The sequence below is a fragment of the Corticium candelabrum genome, chromosome 17, assembly GCF_963422355.1.
Source record: "Corticium candelabrum chromosome 17, ooCorCand1.1, whole genome shotgun sequence".
Classification (NCBI taxonomy): domain Eukaryota; kingdom Metazoa; phylum Porifera; class Homoscleromorpha; order Homosclerophorida; family Plakinidae; genus Corticium; species Corticium candelabrum.
In genome coordinates, this window is record NC_085101.1 from 1,463,225 (window position 1) to 1,484,773 (window position 21,549).

The 21,549-nt window shown below is 41.0% G+C and overlaps 2 protein-coding genes across 4 annotated transcripts; one reads left to right on the forward strand and one right to left on the reverse strand.

Annotated features, from left to right (window-relative positions):
• Window positions 1-2,257: 2,257 nt before the first annotated feature.
• On the reverse strand, window positions 2,258-3,069 carry LOC134193513 (uncharacterized). The gene is made up of 2 exons (XM_062662341.1): window positions 3,015-3,069; window positions 2,258-2,688 (listed from the first exon to the last, which is right to left on the reverse strand). The coding sequence occupies exons 1-2, from the start codon at window positions 3,067-3,069 to the stop codon at window positions 2,258-2,260; spliced, it is 486 nt and encodes a 161-aa protein (XP_062518325.1).
• Window positions 3,070-5,492: 2,423 nt separating this feature from the next.
• Window positions 5,493-17,480, forward strand: LOC134193122 (collagen alpha-1(VIII) chain-like). 3 transcript variants are annotated; one of them, XM_062661913.1, is made up of 12 exons: window positions 5,493-5,611; window positions 5,683-5,718; window positions 5,796-5,831; window positions 5,889-5,933; window positions 14,552-14,605; window positions 14,674-14,727; window positions 14,970-15,023; window positions 15,083-15,145; window positions 15,203-15,259; window positions 16,721-16,753; window positions 16,814-16,877; window positions 16,950-17,480. In XM_062661913.1, exons 1-12 carry the CDS (start codon window positions 5,501-5,503, stop codon window positions 17,318-17,320), a joined length of 978 nt encoding a protein of 325 aa, XP_062517897.1. In that variant the 5' UTR covers window positions 5,493-5,500; the 3' UTR covers window positions 17,321-17,480. The 3 variants fall into 3 exon arrangements, with proteins under 3 accessions (XP_062517897.1, XP_062517898.1, XP_062517899.1); XM_062661914.1 differs by lacking the exon at window positions 14,552-14,605; XM_062661915.1 differs by lacking the exon at window positions 5,493-5,611 and having other exon boundaries at window positions 5,682-5,718; window positions 14,478-14,605.
• Window positions 17,481-21,549: the final 4,069 nt, after the last annotated feature.

Sequence of the window (21,549 nt, forward strand, 5' to 3'; positions counted from 1 at the left end):
ACGTCGAGTAACAAGAACGATGATATCTACCTCAATTGCTATGAGGTCCAGATGTTCGATAGCTAGAAGAAGTCTTTCATCACTACGAATTCGAGCTGCTTCCAACAGAGTAGCACTAGCTTGCTCTGTCAAGCACCAGCTAAGTGATTTGTTTAGGTGTTTGTCTTTATACTTCTTTTGTGTTGTTTGACTAATTATGCAGGCTGTTAGATCAGTGGCTTGAAAACTTGTGCGACTGCGCATGCGCCTAGCACTTGCTCTGTTGTCTTCGTCGTCGCAGGTAGTAATAGATGAAGTGGCTGTGCTACCAGTGACATATCTGGTTGGCGTTTCTCCACAATCAGGCTGCTCCGTGAGGCTGAAGTCTGACCAGAAAGGTCTTGTTAGTGTACGTCTGGTAGCAGCGACTGTGGTATGCACCACGAGATCTGTTTTGGAAATGAGGAGCAAGCGCCTCATAAATTTGGTCACGCCGTTGTTCTGCTGCTTCGTGAAGAGCTTTCCAGCTTTTGGCAGTAAATTGTGTCACGTCCCCGTGCGCGTCCTTGTGACAATGGCATAAACACTGGTTGTACCAGTCTACTTCACTTTCCTACTGTTGAAGATCGCCCTCAGTACTCATTGTACGAGGTCAGAACGAAAGCAAACAACTAAGGGAAGCTAGAACCTCTGAATACAGCAGATTCCGGCAATGCAGAAGCGTGTTACCCCGGTAACGCTGGGGGCGTGCACTAATATCAAAATTGCCGTTTGTGTGCCAATCCGACCATCTTTCAGAATGACAACAAGTGCGGTTTGGCGTATAGTTATGTGCTTTAACTATTAGAATAGAGAAACAATTGTTGTGCGGCAGTGGGGACTACCTTCAATTTCTAGGCGTTGTATCTGACTTGGCCCACGGACTAGAGCGAGTGAAGCAAATGATTCCAGCTGAGCTTTCAAAATATCAGACCTAAAGTAATCTTTGTAGAAATCCATTAGAAATTCAAGATCCTCTGCATAACTATCTTTTCTCGTTGCTTTAAGCAGGACATCCTGAACTTTTCTATATACTTTGAAGTTTTTCTGATCAAAACGATCCGTGGTACAGTTGAAGATCAAATCGAATTCTTCAAAGTACATTTTTTGATAATATTGATGTACCGTTGCTGGTGACTCATCTTCACATGTTCCTGTTTCTAACCTCTTGGGTATTTTTCTTTTGAGGGGCATTGATGGTTCTGATATGTGCAGAGGTGTTACCATATCCTTCACCTGCTTCCTAAACCTGGCAAAGTTGTCTGCAGTCCTATGAGACAACAGAGTGCGTAAAGTAATCTTTGCTGCAGCTTGCCCTTCTGAGGCAGAGATATCTCCACGCTGCAGGGTCCTGCTCAAGTTGTCGCTGTGACGTAGAATAAGTTCTCCAAGGGCTACACCAAATATGAAACAGAACTTAGTCATTTGATGCGCAACTCCACCTAATCTACCCTTCAGCTCGGTGTCACGATTTCCTTCTGACGACTGTTCCCAGGTTGAAATGAGTGCGGAATAGTTATTCAACACACTCTTAAGAGCATCGGCTCTTACAGTCCACCTAGTTGGACATAGAAGGTAAATTCCTGGTGTAGTAGGTGATGTGGTAGCTTTCTCCTGTACAAAAATTGCCTGTCGTTTAGGCAAAAATTTGACTAGCTTAGTTATTTCAAACGTAGTGTCCAGAGCATCTTGCAATATCTTGCATCTTTTCAGTGCATCACTGCATGCCACGTTAAGTGCGTGTCCATAGTAGAGTGTGAAAACCGCTCTTGGTTCTTCGTCAGATAACTGCTTGGCTACTCCTGACTTTCCGCCGCTCATATTCGCTGCCTCGTTGTAGCATTGCCCACGAGCTCTTGCTAGAGACAGGTCCATTCTCGATAGCGTATCCTTGATGACATGAACTAGAGTGGCTGCAGAAATGTTGTCTACCTCATATAAGGCGATAAATTCTTCGTGGGCATCCAGATTATCATCCACTCACCGTAACCATATGACAACCTGTTCTTTGTTTGCAAAGTCTGTCGACTCGTCTACCATGATGGTGACGAAAGAAGTCTGCTTCAGAACTGACGCAATATCACGCGATATGCGTAAGGCCATGACCTTCAACAGTTCATTTTGTATGTCAGCAGAAAATTACTTGTCAGATTTTCCTCCAGTGATCCATTTCAAAGTTTGGGATTGTCCTGTGCTTGTAGCAGAAGTAGTTGCCTAAAATTGGAGTCTACTTAGGCCCTTATCCTCGTAAAGGTAGCCCTTGACGAGCCAAGAACCTTACACATGAAACAATTTTGAGGAAGCATTGTCGTCGTTCACATTTGTCTTGCTTGTGAAGTCTTGACAATAATTCCCCAACATCCTCTGTAGTCTTTGGAAGACTGATGGTTTTCTCGACGACTTTGCGATGAACGTTCGATGCTTCGTGAGTTTTCAGTTTCTCAGTGACATTCTTCCAGTAGCAGAATCCCTTCCGTATGAACGACTGATCGAAAATTCCTGCAGCTGCGGCCAGCTTTTTCTCCTTGCATGCTTTGATGCAGGAGTGACAAAACGCTACATCTCTGGCCTCATCGTAGTGTAGCCGAAATTGTAGCTTGAACCAAGACGACTGAAGCGATCGGCTAACAATTTCTTTCTTTCCAAACTGTCGTTTCGGGAACTGAAAGTCTAGAGGTTAATGAGGCGAGTCACCAATATCAGGTAGTGCCATTTCTGCTTGAGAGCGAAGAGTTGACAATGCCATGTCTTTGTGGAGCTTCTCAACCAGACCTAGCAGAAACCGGGTGGGTGAGGCACATCCGGGTACGTCAGATCTGTTCATGAGCATGCGCACAAAGTTTGGTACGTCTTGCCGTCCGATCTGGTCTCAGACTCTGGCAAAGTAGAGGCTGCTGGTTGTGTTGGAGCAAATCAAGTATGACATAAATTAGTTATTTAATCAGCTATAGAATAAACCGGAAGTATGCTCTAACGTAACGCTGGCTGAACTCAACTTTCCAGAAAGTGGAGGGGCCATGGTCCCTCGACCACTGCCCCTCCAACGGCCATGTCGTGGGTCTAAAAATGACCTAAAAAATAGAAAAGAGGACACTGGATGTTACTACAGCCGCGATCTTGCATAAGGATTAACTTTTTGAGCGAATAGAAGCTCACTTTTATTTAGACAACAAAAATATGACAAGATGGCGTCATACCGTTTATTACAAGCTGAGTAGCTGGATCTATTGAGGTGCTGACCGTAGTCGTTTGTGTTCAAGGCGACACAGATTCCTTTGCCTAAATTAAATTGAAATAGAAGCTTTAATACATGATATAACCATTTTTTCAATACTTCTTAGTAATGTAGTTGCAAGAAAGATATGTGCAAGTGATTACAAAGCTCAAAACAAGCTATTGTATAGTGTGTGGTTGCGTGCATGGGTGCTTGTAAGTCTAGCAGTTGGTTCGTACACGACTATAGAGGTACAAACCAATAACCGACTCAAGAGCATCGGTCTGCTTCCACTTGCACTATAATTCTAATTTCTTTCCAATTTGTTTGAGTGGTACTGCTTGACTCATAGGAGGAATTGGGGTTTTCAATAAATGAGTGACGCCTTAGCTACTTAGTATGATGTGTATGAAAACTAGAAAGGAATGATTAGTATAAAATCAAATATTCGCAGGTTGAATAAATTTGCACAAAGTTAGATAATAACGAAAGTCATGTGATAGATCGAAACTACGCCCTAACATACTTTCAACATGAGGTAGGAATTTTAAGAAAATAAAAATCAGGGAAGTACAAAGTGAAGCTATGGCAAATAGACAATTTAAAGGCAACCGTTGATTACTTATCGTAATTAATTACTTATCGTATAGATCATGTTTAAGTTAAGTCAAAATAACACGTTTTCTGTGGATATAAGTATGGATTTCTCTCTATGTAACCTCTATTTTCTGCATGGTAAAGTCTAAAATTAGAAATTTTTGGAATAGATCAATGCTGTGGTGAGGCAAATTGGTAAAAATGTGTTCTCTCTTAGCATGCATGGTGTGCTCAACGATGGTAGACACTTTACCTACCACTTACTTTACAGTTCTTACATTGCGACTAAGCTGATGTTTTATTACATGGTTAATCGAGGTGTCATGACGTAGAATATGAATGAGGAAATATGAATCTATGCATCATCAATTTAAGGATAGTTTTCAAAAGGATATGTAATAAGGGACAAGAACTTTAATTAACTTGAAATGTGTACAAATTTAAGAGAAGGAAAATTCGCATGTATAATATTTAGTAAATTGTTCATTATTTTAGCTGCAGTAATAAATTTGTACGTAGAAATGGTGTAGTGTGTATGGACATAGTGTAGTCTTGTGTTTGTCGATAGTTGTTTGGGTATGCCCTTAGAGGGGAATATGTATGTATACTTGCCATAGAAGTACGTAGATCATTAATTCCTTTTTCATACATGCAAATCACACGCGGAAAATGATGATAATAATGCAGCGCCAACCCGTCGCGACTCGCTTATTAACAGTAGGCGACTTGCTTGAGCGAACACAGCCCACACGCTTGTTCACCGTGACTCGCTCTGACTTGCTGTGAATAGCTGTGACTATGAGATATATCTTTTCTCAATAATTGTCATTGCTGCCTACTGTAGTTGCATGCGAACATGTAGTCTCGCGTTGCCAGATCCCTTTCCACCGCCCATTTCGCGCGGAAGGATGACGCGGCGGAAAGGGGTCTGGCTACCCGAGACTAGGCAACATGCATGTATCAATCGAACCTTGCATGTTACTCTGAGTACACAAAATCTCTAATATTTCAATTAATTAGAAGTAAATTATTATAGAACGCTTCATAAAATGAACTTCCAAACAAGTCTGGCAACACTATGCAGCTGTAAGTGACAAGCTAGGACCTCCTATTTCCTTGCTAGTTCAATGTCAACCGCATGGTGTGACAATTTGACCTTATTATTTTATGTACTTTTCAGCTTATGATGTTTGTGTGTATGAAACATTGTTTGCAAAAATCATAAGTTTAATTTATATAACTGATATTTAAACACAACAGTACGTATATACAGTGTTCGTGCAGTGAGCAGTCACGTTTGTTGACTGTGTCCGTTGCTAGCCGCTAAATGTCCTTTTTGTAACATCTTTCTGCAACCAAATGTGCTTCATGCAGTAAACATTAGCCGAGCCTTCAATTGCCATTTGGTTGCCAGTTGTTGAAGATCCTCCCACTTGAGTGTCATACTGCGAGCAGCATAATTTAGCAACGATATGTATCCTAACACATTTGATTGAACAATAGAACATGTCTTACAGTTGACTGTAGCAATATTATTATATTTGCACTGTACAAATTTTCTATCCTGTGATTGGATGACGCAGCTTTGTGTCCCGCCTTCAGTCAATTCGATTCATTCGTAGCAGACCGGAACTATTTGTTCATTGTTCTTCTTTGTTCACCAAGAACAGCATGCTCAAGTTCATGCTTGTAGTTTGTGCTCTAGCTCAGCAAGCTGTTAGCAACAGCGACCAGACAGGAGATGCATCAATCCAAAGTTGCATTGGAGAGAAAGGTGAAAAGGTAATAGACGTTGCAAAAGAATTAAAATAGAGCTGTAGCAAGTATTGTTTACGAATTTTGTGATGTCTAAGGGTGACTACGGTCTTCCTGGAATACGGGGGTTAAGAGTGAGTTTACTAATTAATGTTTCAATGCATTCTACTGCGTGGAATCGCTCATGTGTGCTTTGTGCTTATACTCTTAGGGTCACAAAGGCGGATTGGGAGCAGCCGGTCCCAAAGTAATTTCATTTTCTAAACAGATATTGATATTACAATATTAGACGTCGTTATTACAGGGAGACAGCGGAGCATCTGGTCCTGCTGGACCTCCTGGTGCTCAGGTGAGTAGTTTGGTTGCATTAATATTTGCACAACTGAGATAATTGAATGTAAATATTATTAAACCGAAGCGAGTTACAGCAATACCTATGTGGACAGATCGACGGACTGACGACAGGACGACGAATATGAATGCAGCGCATTGTAATCGATAGTGTTAATTAATTCGCGTGCCAGACTTCGACAATCCTACGTGTCGGTCATTTTGTCCAGCCTCCTTTTGACGCTCTTCCTGTTACTAAGCAGGTGCCAGTATGTGTGCAACACCCAGATTGCACTTTAATTGTGATGTGACCTGGCACTTGAGAGATACTGAGAATTCAATAGCCAAGTAATCAATTAAAGAATAACTAATAACTTCATCGAATCTATCCATATCTCTCTACTCAACTCGCACACACTCACACATACTAACGCGAAGATCTCTCATCGCACACAAACCATGCTCTGTCCAGTCATTATTATATGAGTCAATCGTCTCAAGATGCCGGTGTAGCTCCTCCCACTGACAGTACCCGCAACACAACTCAGCTAGCACGTGGATTGTCACATACTTCCCCTCCAGATCAAAACACTGGCGACAGTTTCTTTCAAATCAAATCCACAGTGCTTACGTCACTTGACTTACAATTTCAGCTCCTCTGTTCTAACTTCCCTTAATGGCTTCTATGAGGAACGAATAGTCTTGTATATACATTAATTTCTCCATCTTTCCGTTGAGAAGACCACTCGATCGTGTGATTCAGCCGTTTGAACAAATCTCTTGAGTGGATTGACGTTGTACACCTTCACCTTGTCGTCCACGTTAATCTTGTGATCCGAATTAAGGAGTATACGGTCCTCTCCATCTCGATCATTAGTAGCTTGTCACTCTCTGCTGGCAGCAATATCAGTACTTCGTCTCACGCAGAGAACGTGTGTCTCTTGGTGCTGCGATGATGGTGTACCTTGTACTTCCGCCGGGCTTTTCTGGGTCTTCTCTCGCAATATTTGATGGCCTTTTGCCAGGCGGTGCTCTAGCATTTGTCTTCTTTGCCACTGTCTTCTGACTTATTTCACACAAGCGACATGTACAGAACCTTGAAACATCGCTTCTAACTCCGGGCCAGAAGAAATTCTTCAAGATTTTTGTATCGCCTTCTTGGCTTCAAAATGTCCTCCCCTAACTGACTCGTGGGCTACTTGCATTACTTGATTCTTCAATGGTTTAGATATACAATCACTTGTCTTATTATTTTTACTTTGTCTGCCTTGTATGCCTATATAAATTCGATAAAGGACGTTATCTCTTTCTTGGAATGTGACTCCTGATCTCTCTTGAAGATGGGACTAGTTCTGGTCATATAATTCTGAATTCATGTGTCTTCTCATTGCAATCGTGCATGGTATCTCATCGCAATCTACGTCCTTCCACTGTACGTGACAGTGTTGATACGACCAACGTGCGACTCACACCTTTCTTTTGCCTTGACCACTGGCCTCACTTCACGTTGAGTCAGGATCCTCTGCGGCCCGCGCTCAAGGAATGTTGCCGATGATTGCGTCACACAATGCGTCAGACGGACGCAATGCATCCACGGTGCAAATGTAATACGGCGTATTCAGCGTGACCATTGCCATAGTTATCCTGCGCACTGTGTTATCAGTCATAAGCATAAAACCATGTTTATATCAATAAATTGAATTAGTTTCACTAGTTGTTGTTTTACTACAACGCGCTACATCGCGTGTCTTGCATAATACTCCTAACGACTTTCCGATTAGACCACAAACCACTGGCATATTTTCCTATACTCTGTCCGCATTCCTGAACTTTTCGCATAGACGCTACTGATCGAAGTAGGGAACTCGGCGTCCGTTCGCTAATTTTAACCAACCATCCTCATTTGAAAGCTGCGAGTCAAAGGAACGGGACTTGCGAGGAGCGGTATTCTAACCGGGTTCTATTTGCCCCAAATCTCTGTGGCTGGCTGCCTGACTATGTACGCCAAAAATGACCATATATGGGGGTCACGCTTCAGGAATGTATGGTATGCAGGCGAGTGACCAATCACGACGCATTATTCTTCTTTGTGTCGCACGCGGCAACGAAGGACAATGGCCGGGCAGCCAATCACTACGCGCTGTTCGACATGAGAGTACATCTAGCCAGAAAGACGTCAATTTTTTATCAGAAACAACAGAAACGTTGTATTTCAAGTAGCGCTACCTGAAAATCTACGAGCATCTAATCTTGCTGCCGTAGTATGCACAAACGTGAAGAGTATTGCGCGTGTAACGTACGGGAATTCCTTGCTAACGCGCGTTGTCAACTACCGATACGTACGTAGCTAATGTACGTAACGCGATACACAAAGTGATACAGAAATTATAGCTATAGCTTTGGAAAAATTAGAGCCGGCTTGTATTCTGTCTACGGTCAACAGAAGGAGCAGTCGGCAGCTGCGGTTTTTGGATACACTCTGCGTACGTACAGGAGACTTTATTGGGGGGGGGGGGGGGGGGACGGGCGGAGATAAATTTTTTCCACTCCGGATAGAAGCTACTCCCAATGAGTATTGCTTCGTAGCTTTCATTTGAAGCTACGCTCGACGGAGGTTCACGCATTACTAGTATATTATATCACGTTGGAGATCGGGTGACGTGTCATCATGTGAAGCGTCGGCTTGAATCGAACACGTGGCAGAAGTTCCTCTAACCGGCTCCTGACTGAAATTCATAATTCTTACTTCGGAACTGCGGCGCTTGTTTTGATGACCGGTGTGACAGTATTATTCATTCAACCACATTTTTATTACCGCGAATAGAATACACTATCCTTCCGCATAAAGGATTCTATAGGATACTTTATCCCATCGTGATTGGTTTTTATCCTGCCCGGATAGAATGTTCTAGTGCACTCTATCCTCTAGGTTAGAAATTTTCATCGTCAATTAAAATAATCGAAATACAAGAACTGGTTATATAACTAAGGTATAGACACGCGTGTAAGTGAGTTCATTTAGTACAGTATATAGACTGACACGCGTGTGAGTGTTTCTGCGGAAATTATCCGGGAAAGTTCTACCTCGTTGGAACGTGTGCAAATTATGGTTCTAACGAAAGTGCGCCATGATGTCTTGTACCAATTCATTTTTGGAGTAAAGAAGGGAGTTGCTATATATCTCATGGGCGCTAATGTAAATGAGAAGCGTGCTCTAATTAGGACAGGAGGCTGCAATATGTTGGGGGAGAAGGACCGTTTCCTCTTTCACTGACAGTGAATCTGGTGTCGCTTGACCCAAGCGTATTATCTATGTTAGAGACGAACGAATATCCTATGCTATTTGAAAAGGGTAGAAGTGAACTATAATTGACCCTAGCAGATATATCTAAATTCTTTTGGAAGGAGTAAAATGTCCTACTACTGCACGGTCAAACAGTCTTTGACTGACTAAAAGGATAACATGTCCTGTCAATTTCGAATTTGCCTGACATTGGAAACATCTGGTTAGACATTCTAGCTGTGGCAAATATATATATATATATATATATATATATATATATATATATATATATATATATATATATATATATATATATATATATATATATACTGTAATAAGCATTCTTTCTGCGTTCATTTGAGATCTGGTTGAGAGCAAAGACGTTGCAACACTTCGATAACTGTAGCAATGAGACGTGCGAGCGAGTGTGTACACACTCTGAGCCCACCACATCATTTTCAAACATCTGAGCGAGCCCGTGCATCACACTAGATACACAAACACAAGAACAAAGTGGCTTGGGTGTGGATGAAGCCGTCCGTTTTCCCATTCAGATCTATAGTTGAGGACCACGTGATAGTGGATTAAAATTAATTGATGAAAATTATTGTCTTGGGTTGCCGCAGTCATTTGAGATTGTTAGACATGCCGCAGCCATTTGAAGTTGGTACACAGTGTCCATGTATTTCTGTGTTGCCAAACCGAATCTCTTGGGATACACTTACTGCACAAACAGGTCGACCAAAGACACAGCTAGTTCGAGGATGCCCGATCGAGTGCCAGCTAGGTTTCATGGCTCTATCTACATATGACATGTGATAATAGTACAACGCACCTAAAAAATTACTAAAATAGTTGGACTAGTGGCCATGCTTATTGTTTGAGATAGCAATAAAGAGAGAGACAGACTTTCATTGCTTTCTGTGACCGCCCTGGCTACAAACGCATCCGCGTAGAATTCTGCATACCCGTTCGGTACTTCTGGCTCCATGTTATACATAATCAGTTTTGGAAACGTCGTTTTTGTCTGCAATGATGCGACATAGCTGAAGACGTCGAAACTGCCATCGTTCCAAGAGCACTACGCTACGCTATTGGAAGTCTATATACGTACGTTCTTCAGTGAGTTCGTACTCTCTTGTCAACGTTTATACTATCGTCTTCAGGTTCTTCTAACCTCTACAGAAAACGTAGCACGCAAGTAGATATAGTATCGCTGAGTTTGCTATCTTACCACGTTTACGGTGTACGCGTTACGTACACGTATCTATCTACGGCGTGTGGCTTTTTTGCTCTATTTTTGCAACCCTCGAAGCCGAAACATGTGACGTGGCGCGCACATACGGGATTTGACACCTTATGCTATGTGCCACCAGACTAACTAAACGTATGGCTTGGCCGTCTGCATTTGTTCGTGCACAACTCTGGAAACAGCGTTTGCTGACATGACATTGAGATGAGCAAGGAATGTGGGTTGTTTACGAGATTCCGCACCTGACGGTACGCCACCGGACAAAATGTACCGTGAAATCACGAGGGAATCTTAATTCGCTAGCTGCCATGTCATTAAAGTTAGCTAACTCTCTCTCTCAAATGCGCGGCAAGATCCTTGGGACACGAATTCAAAAATTATTCTTTTACGTATCGTCTAAATAAGGCTTCTCGGTGCTGTGTATAGTCAGTCATTCGCCGCAGCATCCGTCAGTTGCGAATAAACTTTGAGAGCCTTACATGTCAATAATGTGCTGAGCGGTGGCGCTCATTGCTCTTATATCCCTAGCCACTGGTCCTGAAGAATCTTTCAAACAACTGCGAATAATTAATAATAACTATCCAACTCATGCTTACCATCTTGGAATGGCCGCGGCAGCTTTGGTAGCTTTGCTCTCGCAAGTCCGTACAAAACCCCCGCAGTTCCTTGGTGTTTCGCCGCTTGAGGCAATGACATGAACACATTCGACTGAGTAACTTCCAACGCTGTATCTAGAATTTCTGCGCTACCCAACGTCTACATGGTGTCCCTTAACATAATTACATACACAAGGCTCTTTTAAGTGTACACATGATAAAAGGACAAGCCATTATTAAATATCAGGCATTTCTGCAGGGCGACGCGTGTCAGGATGGTATTAATTAAAACGACACGAAGTGTTGAGATGCGATTCATAACAGGGCACACGAGGACAGCTATAGTGCCCCGGATAACCGGATACTACTTTTGCCACCAATAGAATGGGTCGACCCGAAGAGAGGGAGAAAGGGAGGAAGAGGACTGGTTCTGCTTGCAAAAGCATTGATGTGATTTTTGCGGCAAAGCGTCAGCAGACTGAAGAGTCTGAGAACAGATTTTCTGTTGACAGGGCAAACACCATTTTTGCATCAGAATCCGCCAACTCTGGTAGCACCTCCTTGAATTTGCAATTGAGTCCCAAGACTCCTCCTTTAAGATAGACGTCATTTTTCTTTAAGATATTGCAGAACGTAAATTCAGATCACACGGCAGCACCACTGCATATCACACGGCAACTCCATCGCCCAAGAGCCTGCGTACGGGCTTGTCTCGCGACCACTTGCGGCTTCGCCACGGCATGTGCTATTGTTCTTTCACGCCGCTCTCCATCCCTAGCTCCATTTTTCGAAACTCGAGTTCTTCTTCGGCTCTTCTTTCTTCTGCTTCTAACTGCAATCTCCTCATCCCTCTTTGATAGGTTGTCTTTCTCTCTTCTTGTTTCTTCGTTCTCTCTTCTCGTTCCATGTCGCGGCCCTCGCTTCTCTTTCAATGGCTTAATAAATTTGCTATTACCGAACAAACTGTTGCAGTTTCTTACCTTCCAAGTTCATCTTCTTTCCTAGTTCAATTAGTCGCTCCATCACGTTAAGCTACCGTCGTACGTACTTTTGTATTTCTGCTAACATACTTCCCAGCCTGCAACTAGCCCCAGAAGTTGAGTGCGAATGGAAAGTTAGCGCATAGTTAGTCGGTTTTAGATTGCCCTTTAGATTGAGAACTCAGTAGTCGATTAGAGAATCACTAATAACTTCAGCGCATCTATCCGTCTTTCTACTAAAGTGAAACAGATTCACACAGACTCACAGTGACAGACACAGACTAACGAAACCTTCTCTCATCATTACATTTGTACTACGGCTAAAACCGCGCCTTATCCAATCATTATTACGTGAGTCAATTGTCTCAAGACGCCGTGCATGTACCTCCTCCCACTGACAGTACCCGTAACACAACTCTGCTAGCACGTGTATTGTGACAGACGAACATTTAGACGAAACGAATGCTACAAGTATGGAATATGACATTAATTAATTAGTTGAAGTATGCAATTTGCAAACAGAAAAAAATTGAAGAGACTCTAGAACAAAAATAGACTTAATTTGTTATTAAAAGAGTGTAGATCTCATAAAGAGAGTCAATTGAAATTTAAGCTACTCTCTACACACACACACACACACACACACACACACACACACACACACAAACAAACAAACAAACAAACAAACACACACACACACACACACACATACATACTGTTCGCTTCCCTGACCAAGTACGAGCAGTGCTTTTGTAATACGAATACATGAAGATCTGCCGTACTTATCGTCAATATTTCTTCAATCTTCTCTAGAGCAAATGGTGTCAGTATCTAGAGCTATCTTTCCGCCAGACTTTCTTGAAAATTCGTCATTATTAAGGCTTACCTAAAATGGCATGTTTTGCTTGAGAAATAATTTATCCTTGTTATTTTACATTAATATGCGAAAATGACGTCCAGAGCACCTTCTAGCATGTGCTACAAAGTCCGTTCTATAGCTCACAACCGGGATGGTAACTTTTGAGCAATCAGCGGCAAAAGAATTGAGCAGACGAAATGTGGAAATTATCCGAAATAGGGAGGTGTATTTAATTTTAGTACAGTGTACACGCTAGACGCCGAACTTACACCTATCAACGTGTCGTGAAGTCTATTCATACCAGTTAAGTTCATTTTGTTTGATTTATTCTTCTAGGTAACGTTATCGTAAAATCATGCCAAGGCACTTGCATAGTAAACTTTTAAAAAGTCCGTAACATGAAGCTGGTCATGCAGCAGGTCGTGCATATATCGCCCATACACCTAAAGTAGTTGCCAAATTAATGATAGCGTTCTGTGTGCAAGCTATAGCTTATAATACTGATCTCATTAAATTTGTAATTTCAATATTTAAAAGCCTTAGTTAAATAGTAATTTGACATTCAAATTTTAGGTCTGGCTACTCCGCTGTGATAAATCCGGCGTAGTAAGCGGGGGAGAATAGGGAGCTGAAGCCTCCTCGCTCAGTGTAGGATTTTAAATATTCTGTGTTGATGATTGTGCAAATCTGTTTACTGTCTGGCAAGCGAGGTAGTTTTTGCCTACTTATGATACTTCCACTGTACACCCTCCCGCTCGTGAACATCTTCGTGAGCCACGGGATAAGAATATTCTGCCAATGCCTCGCTCATCAAAAACGCTGACTTTACGAGATAAACATAACGTTTTTAGTGTCATGATGGACAAGTTAGATATGACGGCAGTGAGTATTCACCTTTAGTTTAGAGAAAGCAAACTAAACTTTCGTAAGAGTTTTCAGCTAGTTAGTGATAGGTTCTTGGTAACAGTAGTGATACGCACTGAGTGAGCAAATATGACATTATCTATCTATAAGGTTTGTGGGTTATGATGACTGCACTGGTGAATATTATTGGCCAAGAAAGGATGACTGTTGTAAACTCGACTATGTAATTCTGTTGTTTTCAATTTCAAGCAAGCTTAGTGCAGTATATCAAAAGGGTTATAGTGACACATTATGTGTACGTACAAACATATATGTTTTACGTATGTGCATTCAGCTATAAAAATTTCCACATAAAAGAATGTCGATTCACACAGCTGTCTCTTATTAGATGGGCGTGTCTCTTATACTAGAGGAAGCGTCCAAAACGCAATATGATCTAACTGTCTCACATTTAAAAGTAACTCAAATTACAGGTTGAACAGCAGCCATGCATTCATGTAGACGGAAAACAAATATAACATTTTCAAACAAATACCGACAAAATATACAAAAATTTAATTGATATGTCATTACTGTAAAATGCGGTGTTATATGTAAAACGTAAAAAAAGTAAAATTAACAAAAATTTAAATATACATGTATAATTTTATATACGTGTAGATAGATCTTCAATATTCATATATACTATAAAAAACCAAAATGTTTGATTAATTTTGTGTTTGATTGCAGACATTTAGGATTGGAGTATTTAATATATGTCCGTTATTAACGTAGTTATGGAACATATATTTATGTATTTCAAGGGTTCAACAGGTTCTGTTGGCCCATCTGGACCAAAAGGATCAAGTGGCGACAAGGTAGATAAATATACATTGTTGAAAGATGTGGCGGCAATTGTGTATTATTATGTGCAAATTTTGAATAGGGACAAAAAGGAAGTATGGGGCCAAGAGGTATTGAAGGAGCTGATGGAGATCCTGTAAGTCACAATCGATATACAGATATCTGAATTACACAATTTATATTACAAGTTAAAATTTTAGTACTAAATAGTAACTTTTAAAATTTAAGTATGGATTCTACACTACTGTATATTTTTGAATCTTTAAGAAAATTACCAACATATTCAATTAATGTTGTACTTAGATTAAAGAAAAAAGATATTAGATAGAATATACCATTGAATTATAAGTTTTATTAAGTAACGTTTGTTTTGTCTAGGGGGCAGCCGGTCACACAGGACCAGTTGGCCCACGAGGCTCAAAAGGAGAAAAGGCAGCAACTTGTTAATAATAAACATTGGATTTATACTTAAGATATATTTGCATATATAGGGACTGAAGGGGGTACCAGGTATAACAGGACCGAGGGGTCCACAAGGCATTCCCGGAGAACCAGTATTATATTTAATTTATTAAGTATATTCAACATTTTAAAAGTCTTGATTATTTTAGATAGACCAGGAGACGCTTGAAAAGTACTTTAGTCCTGTGAAGGCGCTACAGACAGAGGTAGGTAATAGTCAAGTTTGTACGAGCATGTAGGACTGTTACAATATAATTAATCGATAGTAACGCAGCATTTCGCAAAGAGTGTATTTGCATTTGATTATTGGCTTTACTTTATTCAATTGTGTTAGTGCTATAAATTTTGTAAATTCTAATTGGTTTTGAAAAAGGAAAGTTTACTTTTCTTGTATTAGCTGGAAACAGAAATTTGTAAAATCACGTGACTTAACTTGAAACGTACTTAAAATGTATTTAGATAGAAAGACTTCCAGTTCGCGAGCTACCTGGCAGTGGCGGATCCAGGCATGGTCACAATCGGCACTTGCCGGCCTCCCTAAATTAATGCAGGAGCGCCCTCAATTGCTCTGGCACTAGGTATAACCTTGTGGCTTCTCTGAATGGACGGTCAAGTTAATTAAGTGTTGAAAGAAGTAACACAGTAGAGCTTCGCAGCACTATGAAATACGAGGCTCAACTTCCTGCTTATATACTCTTTTCGTGCACAACGACTTTCAGTTAGACTACACCTTACTGAAGAAACCACTTGAAGTTACGTCTAAAATATTTTTGCCAAATTGGTGTGTTTTGAAATGAACTGAATATCGTTGCGTATATATGATGAGACTTAGTAGCTATTAAGCTTAATTAATTAATTAATGCCCTTCTGCTGACTGCATGTTCTCTCTGTACTGTAGTGCATGTTTTCTTGTAATTTAATATTAAATTCTTTGCCCAGAGTACTTGCAATATATCAGTATATAAAATACGTATGTTCAAACTGGTTCATAATTATACCTGTCCGAATGGCGAGTCACGAGGCGAGGTTTTGACGTCATAATTATAATAACGTCATATCGGTTTGTAGTCGCTTGCGCCCCTTCACTCAAACTCTGGATCCGCGACGCATTCTAACTTTAGTCCAATCAGCGAACAGTATTTGCGATATGTCGTATATGGCTGTATCGCCCAGAAAACGGATAAACCGCCAGGAAATCTGCCAAACGTTCGGAAAGAGCTTTTACCTCAAAGGTGTAATTTATGTTTGAGATTGCCAAATATTGAAGGAAATCAGCATCAGAACTGCTAACGCAAAATGGATCACTTCCATGCACGTCTTAAGACATTTATATAGGGGAATAACGTAACACTGCGTAGCTAGAGAGCGATATTTGTTTCCCGTATGTGATAGCTCTCGTTACTATACTTCTACCACTATGTAGATAATAAATACTTACGGACTGAACGTTGTGGTCACGTGAAACAACAATCGGTTTTACGATTTTAAATACGTTTTTATTGTACCCCGGTTTGAAAAAGAACGAATGTTTAATTAGTAATTTTTAGGCACAATTAAGGTTAGTGGTTGTGAAAACGACGGTGTAAACACAGTAATCGACGGTGTAAAGCCAGTTTCAATTACTACCTGTATAATTGACCAATGTAGCTGACGTTGTGTGTTGCTAGGTATCTAACATGAAGCTCACTTTGCAGTCTTTGGTGCGCAATCATACAAATTTTCTCTCTACCCACTTTCATTATAATAATGTTGCATTGCAGGCAAGTAACGATCAACCTGCTGCTTATTTACACGGGAATAATAACCAGGGCACAAAAAGTGGTGGTAAGTTCTTGTTCTTCTACAATTTATAAATATATTGAACTTATCCATTTTGGTGTTGTTGATTGCAATCAGGCAGCATTATTACGGACTGGTATACTGGTAGCGGTAAGTGGTATTCTCCTATTCTGAGAGGTGGAATGACATACAGTAACGGATACATTACCGTGCCGAAAGATGGACTTTACTATATCTACGGAAAGATATATTTTGATCCACAGTCGGGACAAACGAGTTCTGGATTCCGCATCTACTTGAACAATCAATATGTTGATTTTACCTACCAGTACGTTCGATCACCTAATAGTTATCAAGATTACACTCGTTATTCTGGTCTTCTAAAAATGGTCAGCAAAGGAGACAGGATCTATATGAAGTTTGTCTATACTGTCTACGCTTATATGCATCCGCATCACGCTCAATTTGGAGCCTTTCGTGTTGCCTAGACGGTGCAATATCTTCTGCACTAACGTGAACTAATTGTTGTTTCTTTGTCAAATGATTGCAGTTTGTGTACTTTATGCATTTCTTCTTGGATTTTGTCTAGAGTAAACGTTTACTGAAAGCACTTAATTAATTAATTGCTTCTCTGCGCGAGTATTCTTGTCTCGTCATTATAGTACACATTTCCTACAGTCATTTCTTAATTAGTTAAAGAAGACACATAATATTCATCACGTGTATACAAGTAGGATGATTCAACATTTCACGACATACGTCGCCATATTACGCGTAACCGGAAATAAACTTGACCGGAAATACCCGCGTTCTCATACTGGTTAACACACTCACCAACTAGACTGCTTGCCTTGTTTTCCATGAAAGCTGCATGTTTGAACTGAGGAGGACTAGGTGTCATTGTGGGCACGAGATTGTTTCGGCTCAGTTTGCATGTACCATGCTTCTGTGAACGGGGTATTATATAATTACTATAATAATATATCTAATTATCGTAATAATACATAATTACTACAATAATATAACTAATTACTAAAATAATAATAATATACAATTAGCATAATGATATAGCTACAGTAAACTAGCAAGCATTATTGCTGCAGCTGTAGACTCGACTGTTTAGTATAAGTGATTTATATTATAGTTCTTTAATTAATTAATAAAGTAATAAGAAAAATTTGCGCAAAAGTCCAATTGTTTTAGAACATGTGGATGTAGTTTTGTAAACTAATTTGCAAGGAAGCCCGGACTTCGTCGACTCTAAGAAGCACCAAAACAATACCATTCACTAGACTGATTGGATTAACTAAATACGCTGTCTGCTTCTTGTAATCTTACTTAAATATAAAGTAAACCACATGCAAGTGAGTTCCACTCCAGCTGATGCTGTATCTCTATAGTTCCGGTGTGTAAGATTTAACTTACAATTGATGCATGGTATTACACATACACTGTACGTGTAGTCACGCTTAATTATGACAACAAAATGGAGTCGAGCAAGTAAGTTACAAATTACTCAAGCTCGGCCGAAACAAATCTAACGTGTTACGGTCTAACGCAAGATGAAAGGCGTGGTAAACGTGGGCGTAACTAAGAATCTGGCAAAGTTGATTGAAAGCGTGAACAACACGCTGTTTACGTGTTCCAAACTATTTCTCGAGAACCCGAACCGCGACAGACTGTCAGCAAAATTTCGAATTAAACCAATCATTTTAGCAGTGATATGGCCATTGCCGTAAAGTCGTGGCCATTTTGCCGGTCCTGTTACTACTAGCCACAGTAGTCGGATACATACATATCTAATGTCCGATCTACTAGGAATGTTATCAAATTTCGAAGAAGCACTCAATGGGCCGCGTGCGCAAACAAAACAAGGAATGGCACTAAAATATGAGTCCAAACCGAATCTGGCGCTGACATCTTCAGTAACTGTGCACGCCCACAAATTGAATACAACATTATCCTAAATATCTCAGTACAACTCTGAGATGCAGCCGGGACAACATGATCTCGGTTCAAGGTCGTCCTAGAAGTAAACGTATGTCAATTATCTATACACATATATTACTAAAAATGTTGGCATGGCATGGCATGCGTAGATTCTATTTGTGAACTACTGCTAGCAAAATATAGATATTTCTAGGGTAATTATAATACTAGTAAATAAAGCTGTGTTCTACTTGCTTCAGAGCTACGACGAGCGTAGACATTTGCATATATGTGCTTGTGTACATGTGTGTGTGTGTGTGTGTGTGTGTGTGTGTGTGTGTGTGTGCTTGGTGTGTGCGTGTGCGTGTGTGTTTGTTTGTGTGTGTATATCTATTGTTTATATCAATGTACATTTCTTTAGTTTTGTCTACCTATTGTCATTTTTATTAATTAATCATTGGCTTGTTGCTAGAATGTATTATTCTTTTAGAAACACAGGTGTTCATCAATGTGATTAAAGATAACTAACTAAATATCATCAATGTCCCACATTACTTCGAATTCAGTACATGCACATGCGTGACAGTTGCGTTACTCTTGCACGGCGCGGGCTTGTTATCCACGTTATTAGCGCTCTTGAATCACTGGAGGAGGACACGATTATCAGATTATCATGGTTTCGTTAGCCATTGCTATCATCTTTCTTACCGTTAAAATAAATTCGTCGTAGCTAGAGATCGATGTACGTACATGGGAAATACGACATGTGTGTGTAGAGCGACGGGATCCAGAAAGAAAACATGCAGCATCAGCGTTCCCTACGAATCTTACTTGCAAGACGACGTCGATCGGAGCGGGCCTGTTATCCATGTTATTTTTCGATTTTGTAACGCTCTTACATCACTTGCAGTTAACTATTGAGGTGGACGCGATTATCATGCTTTCGTTGAGCCGTACTTTGAGCCTCTTTCGTTCCGATGATAATTCGTCGTAGCTAGATAAAGATTGATGTCGTACGTCTCGTAGAAATACTGTGAATTAAGCGACATGTGGTGACCGTATCCAGGAGAATGCAGCGTTACCAATCTTTCTTGCAAGACGCCGCCGATCCGGATCGTTCATCATCAGTCCTAATTACACTAATACACCAGAAACATATCGCTCTCTTGAAGATCGTGGCTGACATGTTGATCGTGCGCAACTGTACGTACATGAATGGTCTCATGGGACGTTTGGTTGGCTTCTTGAAGAACGATGAATTGTTCGTTTTGAAATTCTTCACGCGTACAAGTCTAGCCTGAAATCTACTCTGCGCTTGTCAGTTTGACGACGGTTTGACTCGACCGCAATAAGGTTTTTGCTATGGATATGACATCTCGGCTTTTCTGAAATAATGCGCGGAATTGTTACGTCACCCATCGCTGGTGTCCCAAATAACTACTGATTGGCTCAACAAATCCCCAGAGTTATTTACGCTGACAAGCTTACGTCACCTACTTTCGCGTCCCAAAACGACTGCTGATTGGCTCAAACCAAATCCCCGAACGTGACACAAGCTTACAAACATACATAACGACATCCGGACAGACACACCGGAAGTCATATCAGCCCGTTTAGAGTGAGCTTTTCGCGAAGCAGTCCACCACTCACTGTAGAGTCCACCTTTAAGCTCGTAGCTTAACATTGTTGCCCAAGCCAAAGAGAGTATTTGACTTGGAGGCGTCTCCTGCAGTAGTCGAATTGATTACCGCGCGAGAACGTGGTCGACGCTGGCGTCGCTTGCCCCATGCAGTGTCAATTATTTTACAGTGGCCGATCTAGGGTAGGGGTTGTGGGGGTTGCAACCCCCTTTTCAAATTTGTTGGCCTCGGAGATAAAGCACAAGGTCTTGAAGCCGAATTGTGCTCATTTTCAGTATTTAATTGAAAATAACTAAGCGGATTCTTGACGAAGTCAGACATCTGGCAGCGAAACTCCAGACTCGTGACCAGGATATCTTTGTTGCGTAGGCTAGGGAATGGTTCACTCAGTACGTAACTGAAAGAATGAAGGCAACAAGGCAGGATATACACAACCTCTTTGACATCTGGTATCAAGACATTCTGCGACTCGCAGACAGGATTGGATCCGTTGAATCTGTTTCAAAAAACCCAACTTAACAACGAAACCGGAGCAATACACCTAGTAGTAGTTGGAGTCCAATTGAGCACTACAAGCGATCCGTTGCGATACCCCTCCGAGACTTCCTGCTTCGATCTTCAGATGCGCGAACGATCTAATGGTGAGCAAGATAATGTCCGAGCATTGTTTTGTCTAGTGCTTACCCTTCTGGTTTGTTCCGACGTTGACCCAATGAATGGAAAGCCGATCTTCCATTCCCGAAGTCTCTACGAGGTGAAGTGTGGAGGTGGCAGTCAGTATGGCAAAGTAAATACCAGAAAATGCAAGAAGCAAGGAAAAGAGAGCAAGAGTGCAAGAAAGCCATACCGAACAATTAATTAACCTTCTCCTGGCCTTGGGAGCCTGTGACTCTCGGTTGTACCCAAATGTTCATCGTCTGCTATGGATAGCATGTACATCTGCCTATCACAAGTGCAGAAGCAGAGAGATCATTTCTTTTACTGAGGAGACTGAAGACTTATGTGCAAGGTCTGCCATGGCAGAGGAGCGTCTTACAGACCTATCATCGCCATGCATTACAAAGACCGGGTAACAGCAGACGAAGTTTGTTCAAAATCATCCACGGAGATTGTTCATACAGTCTTTGTTTGAAAGAGACATAGTTGCA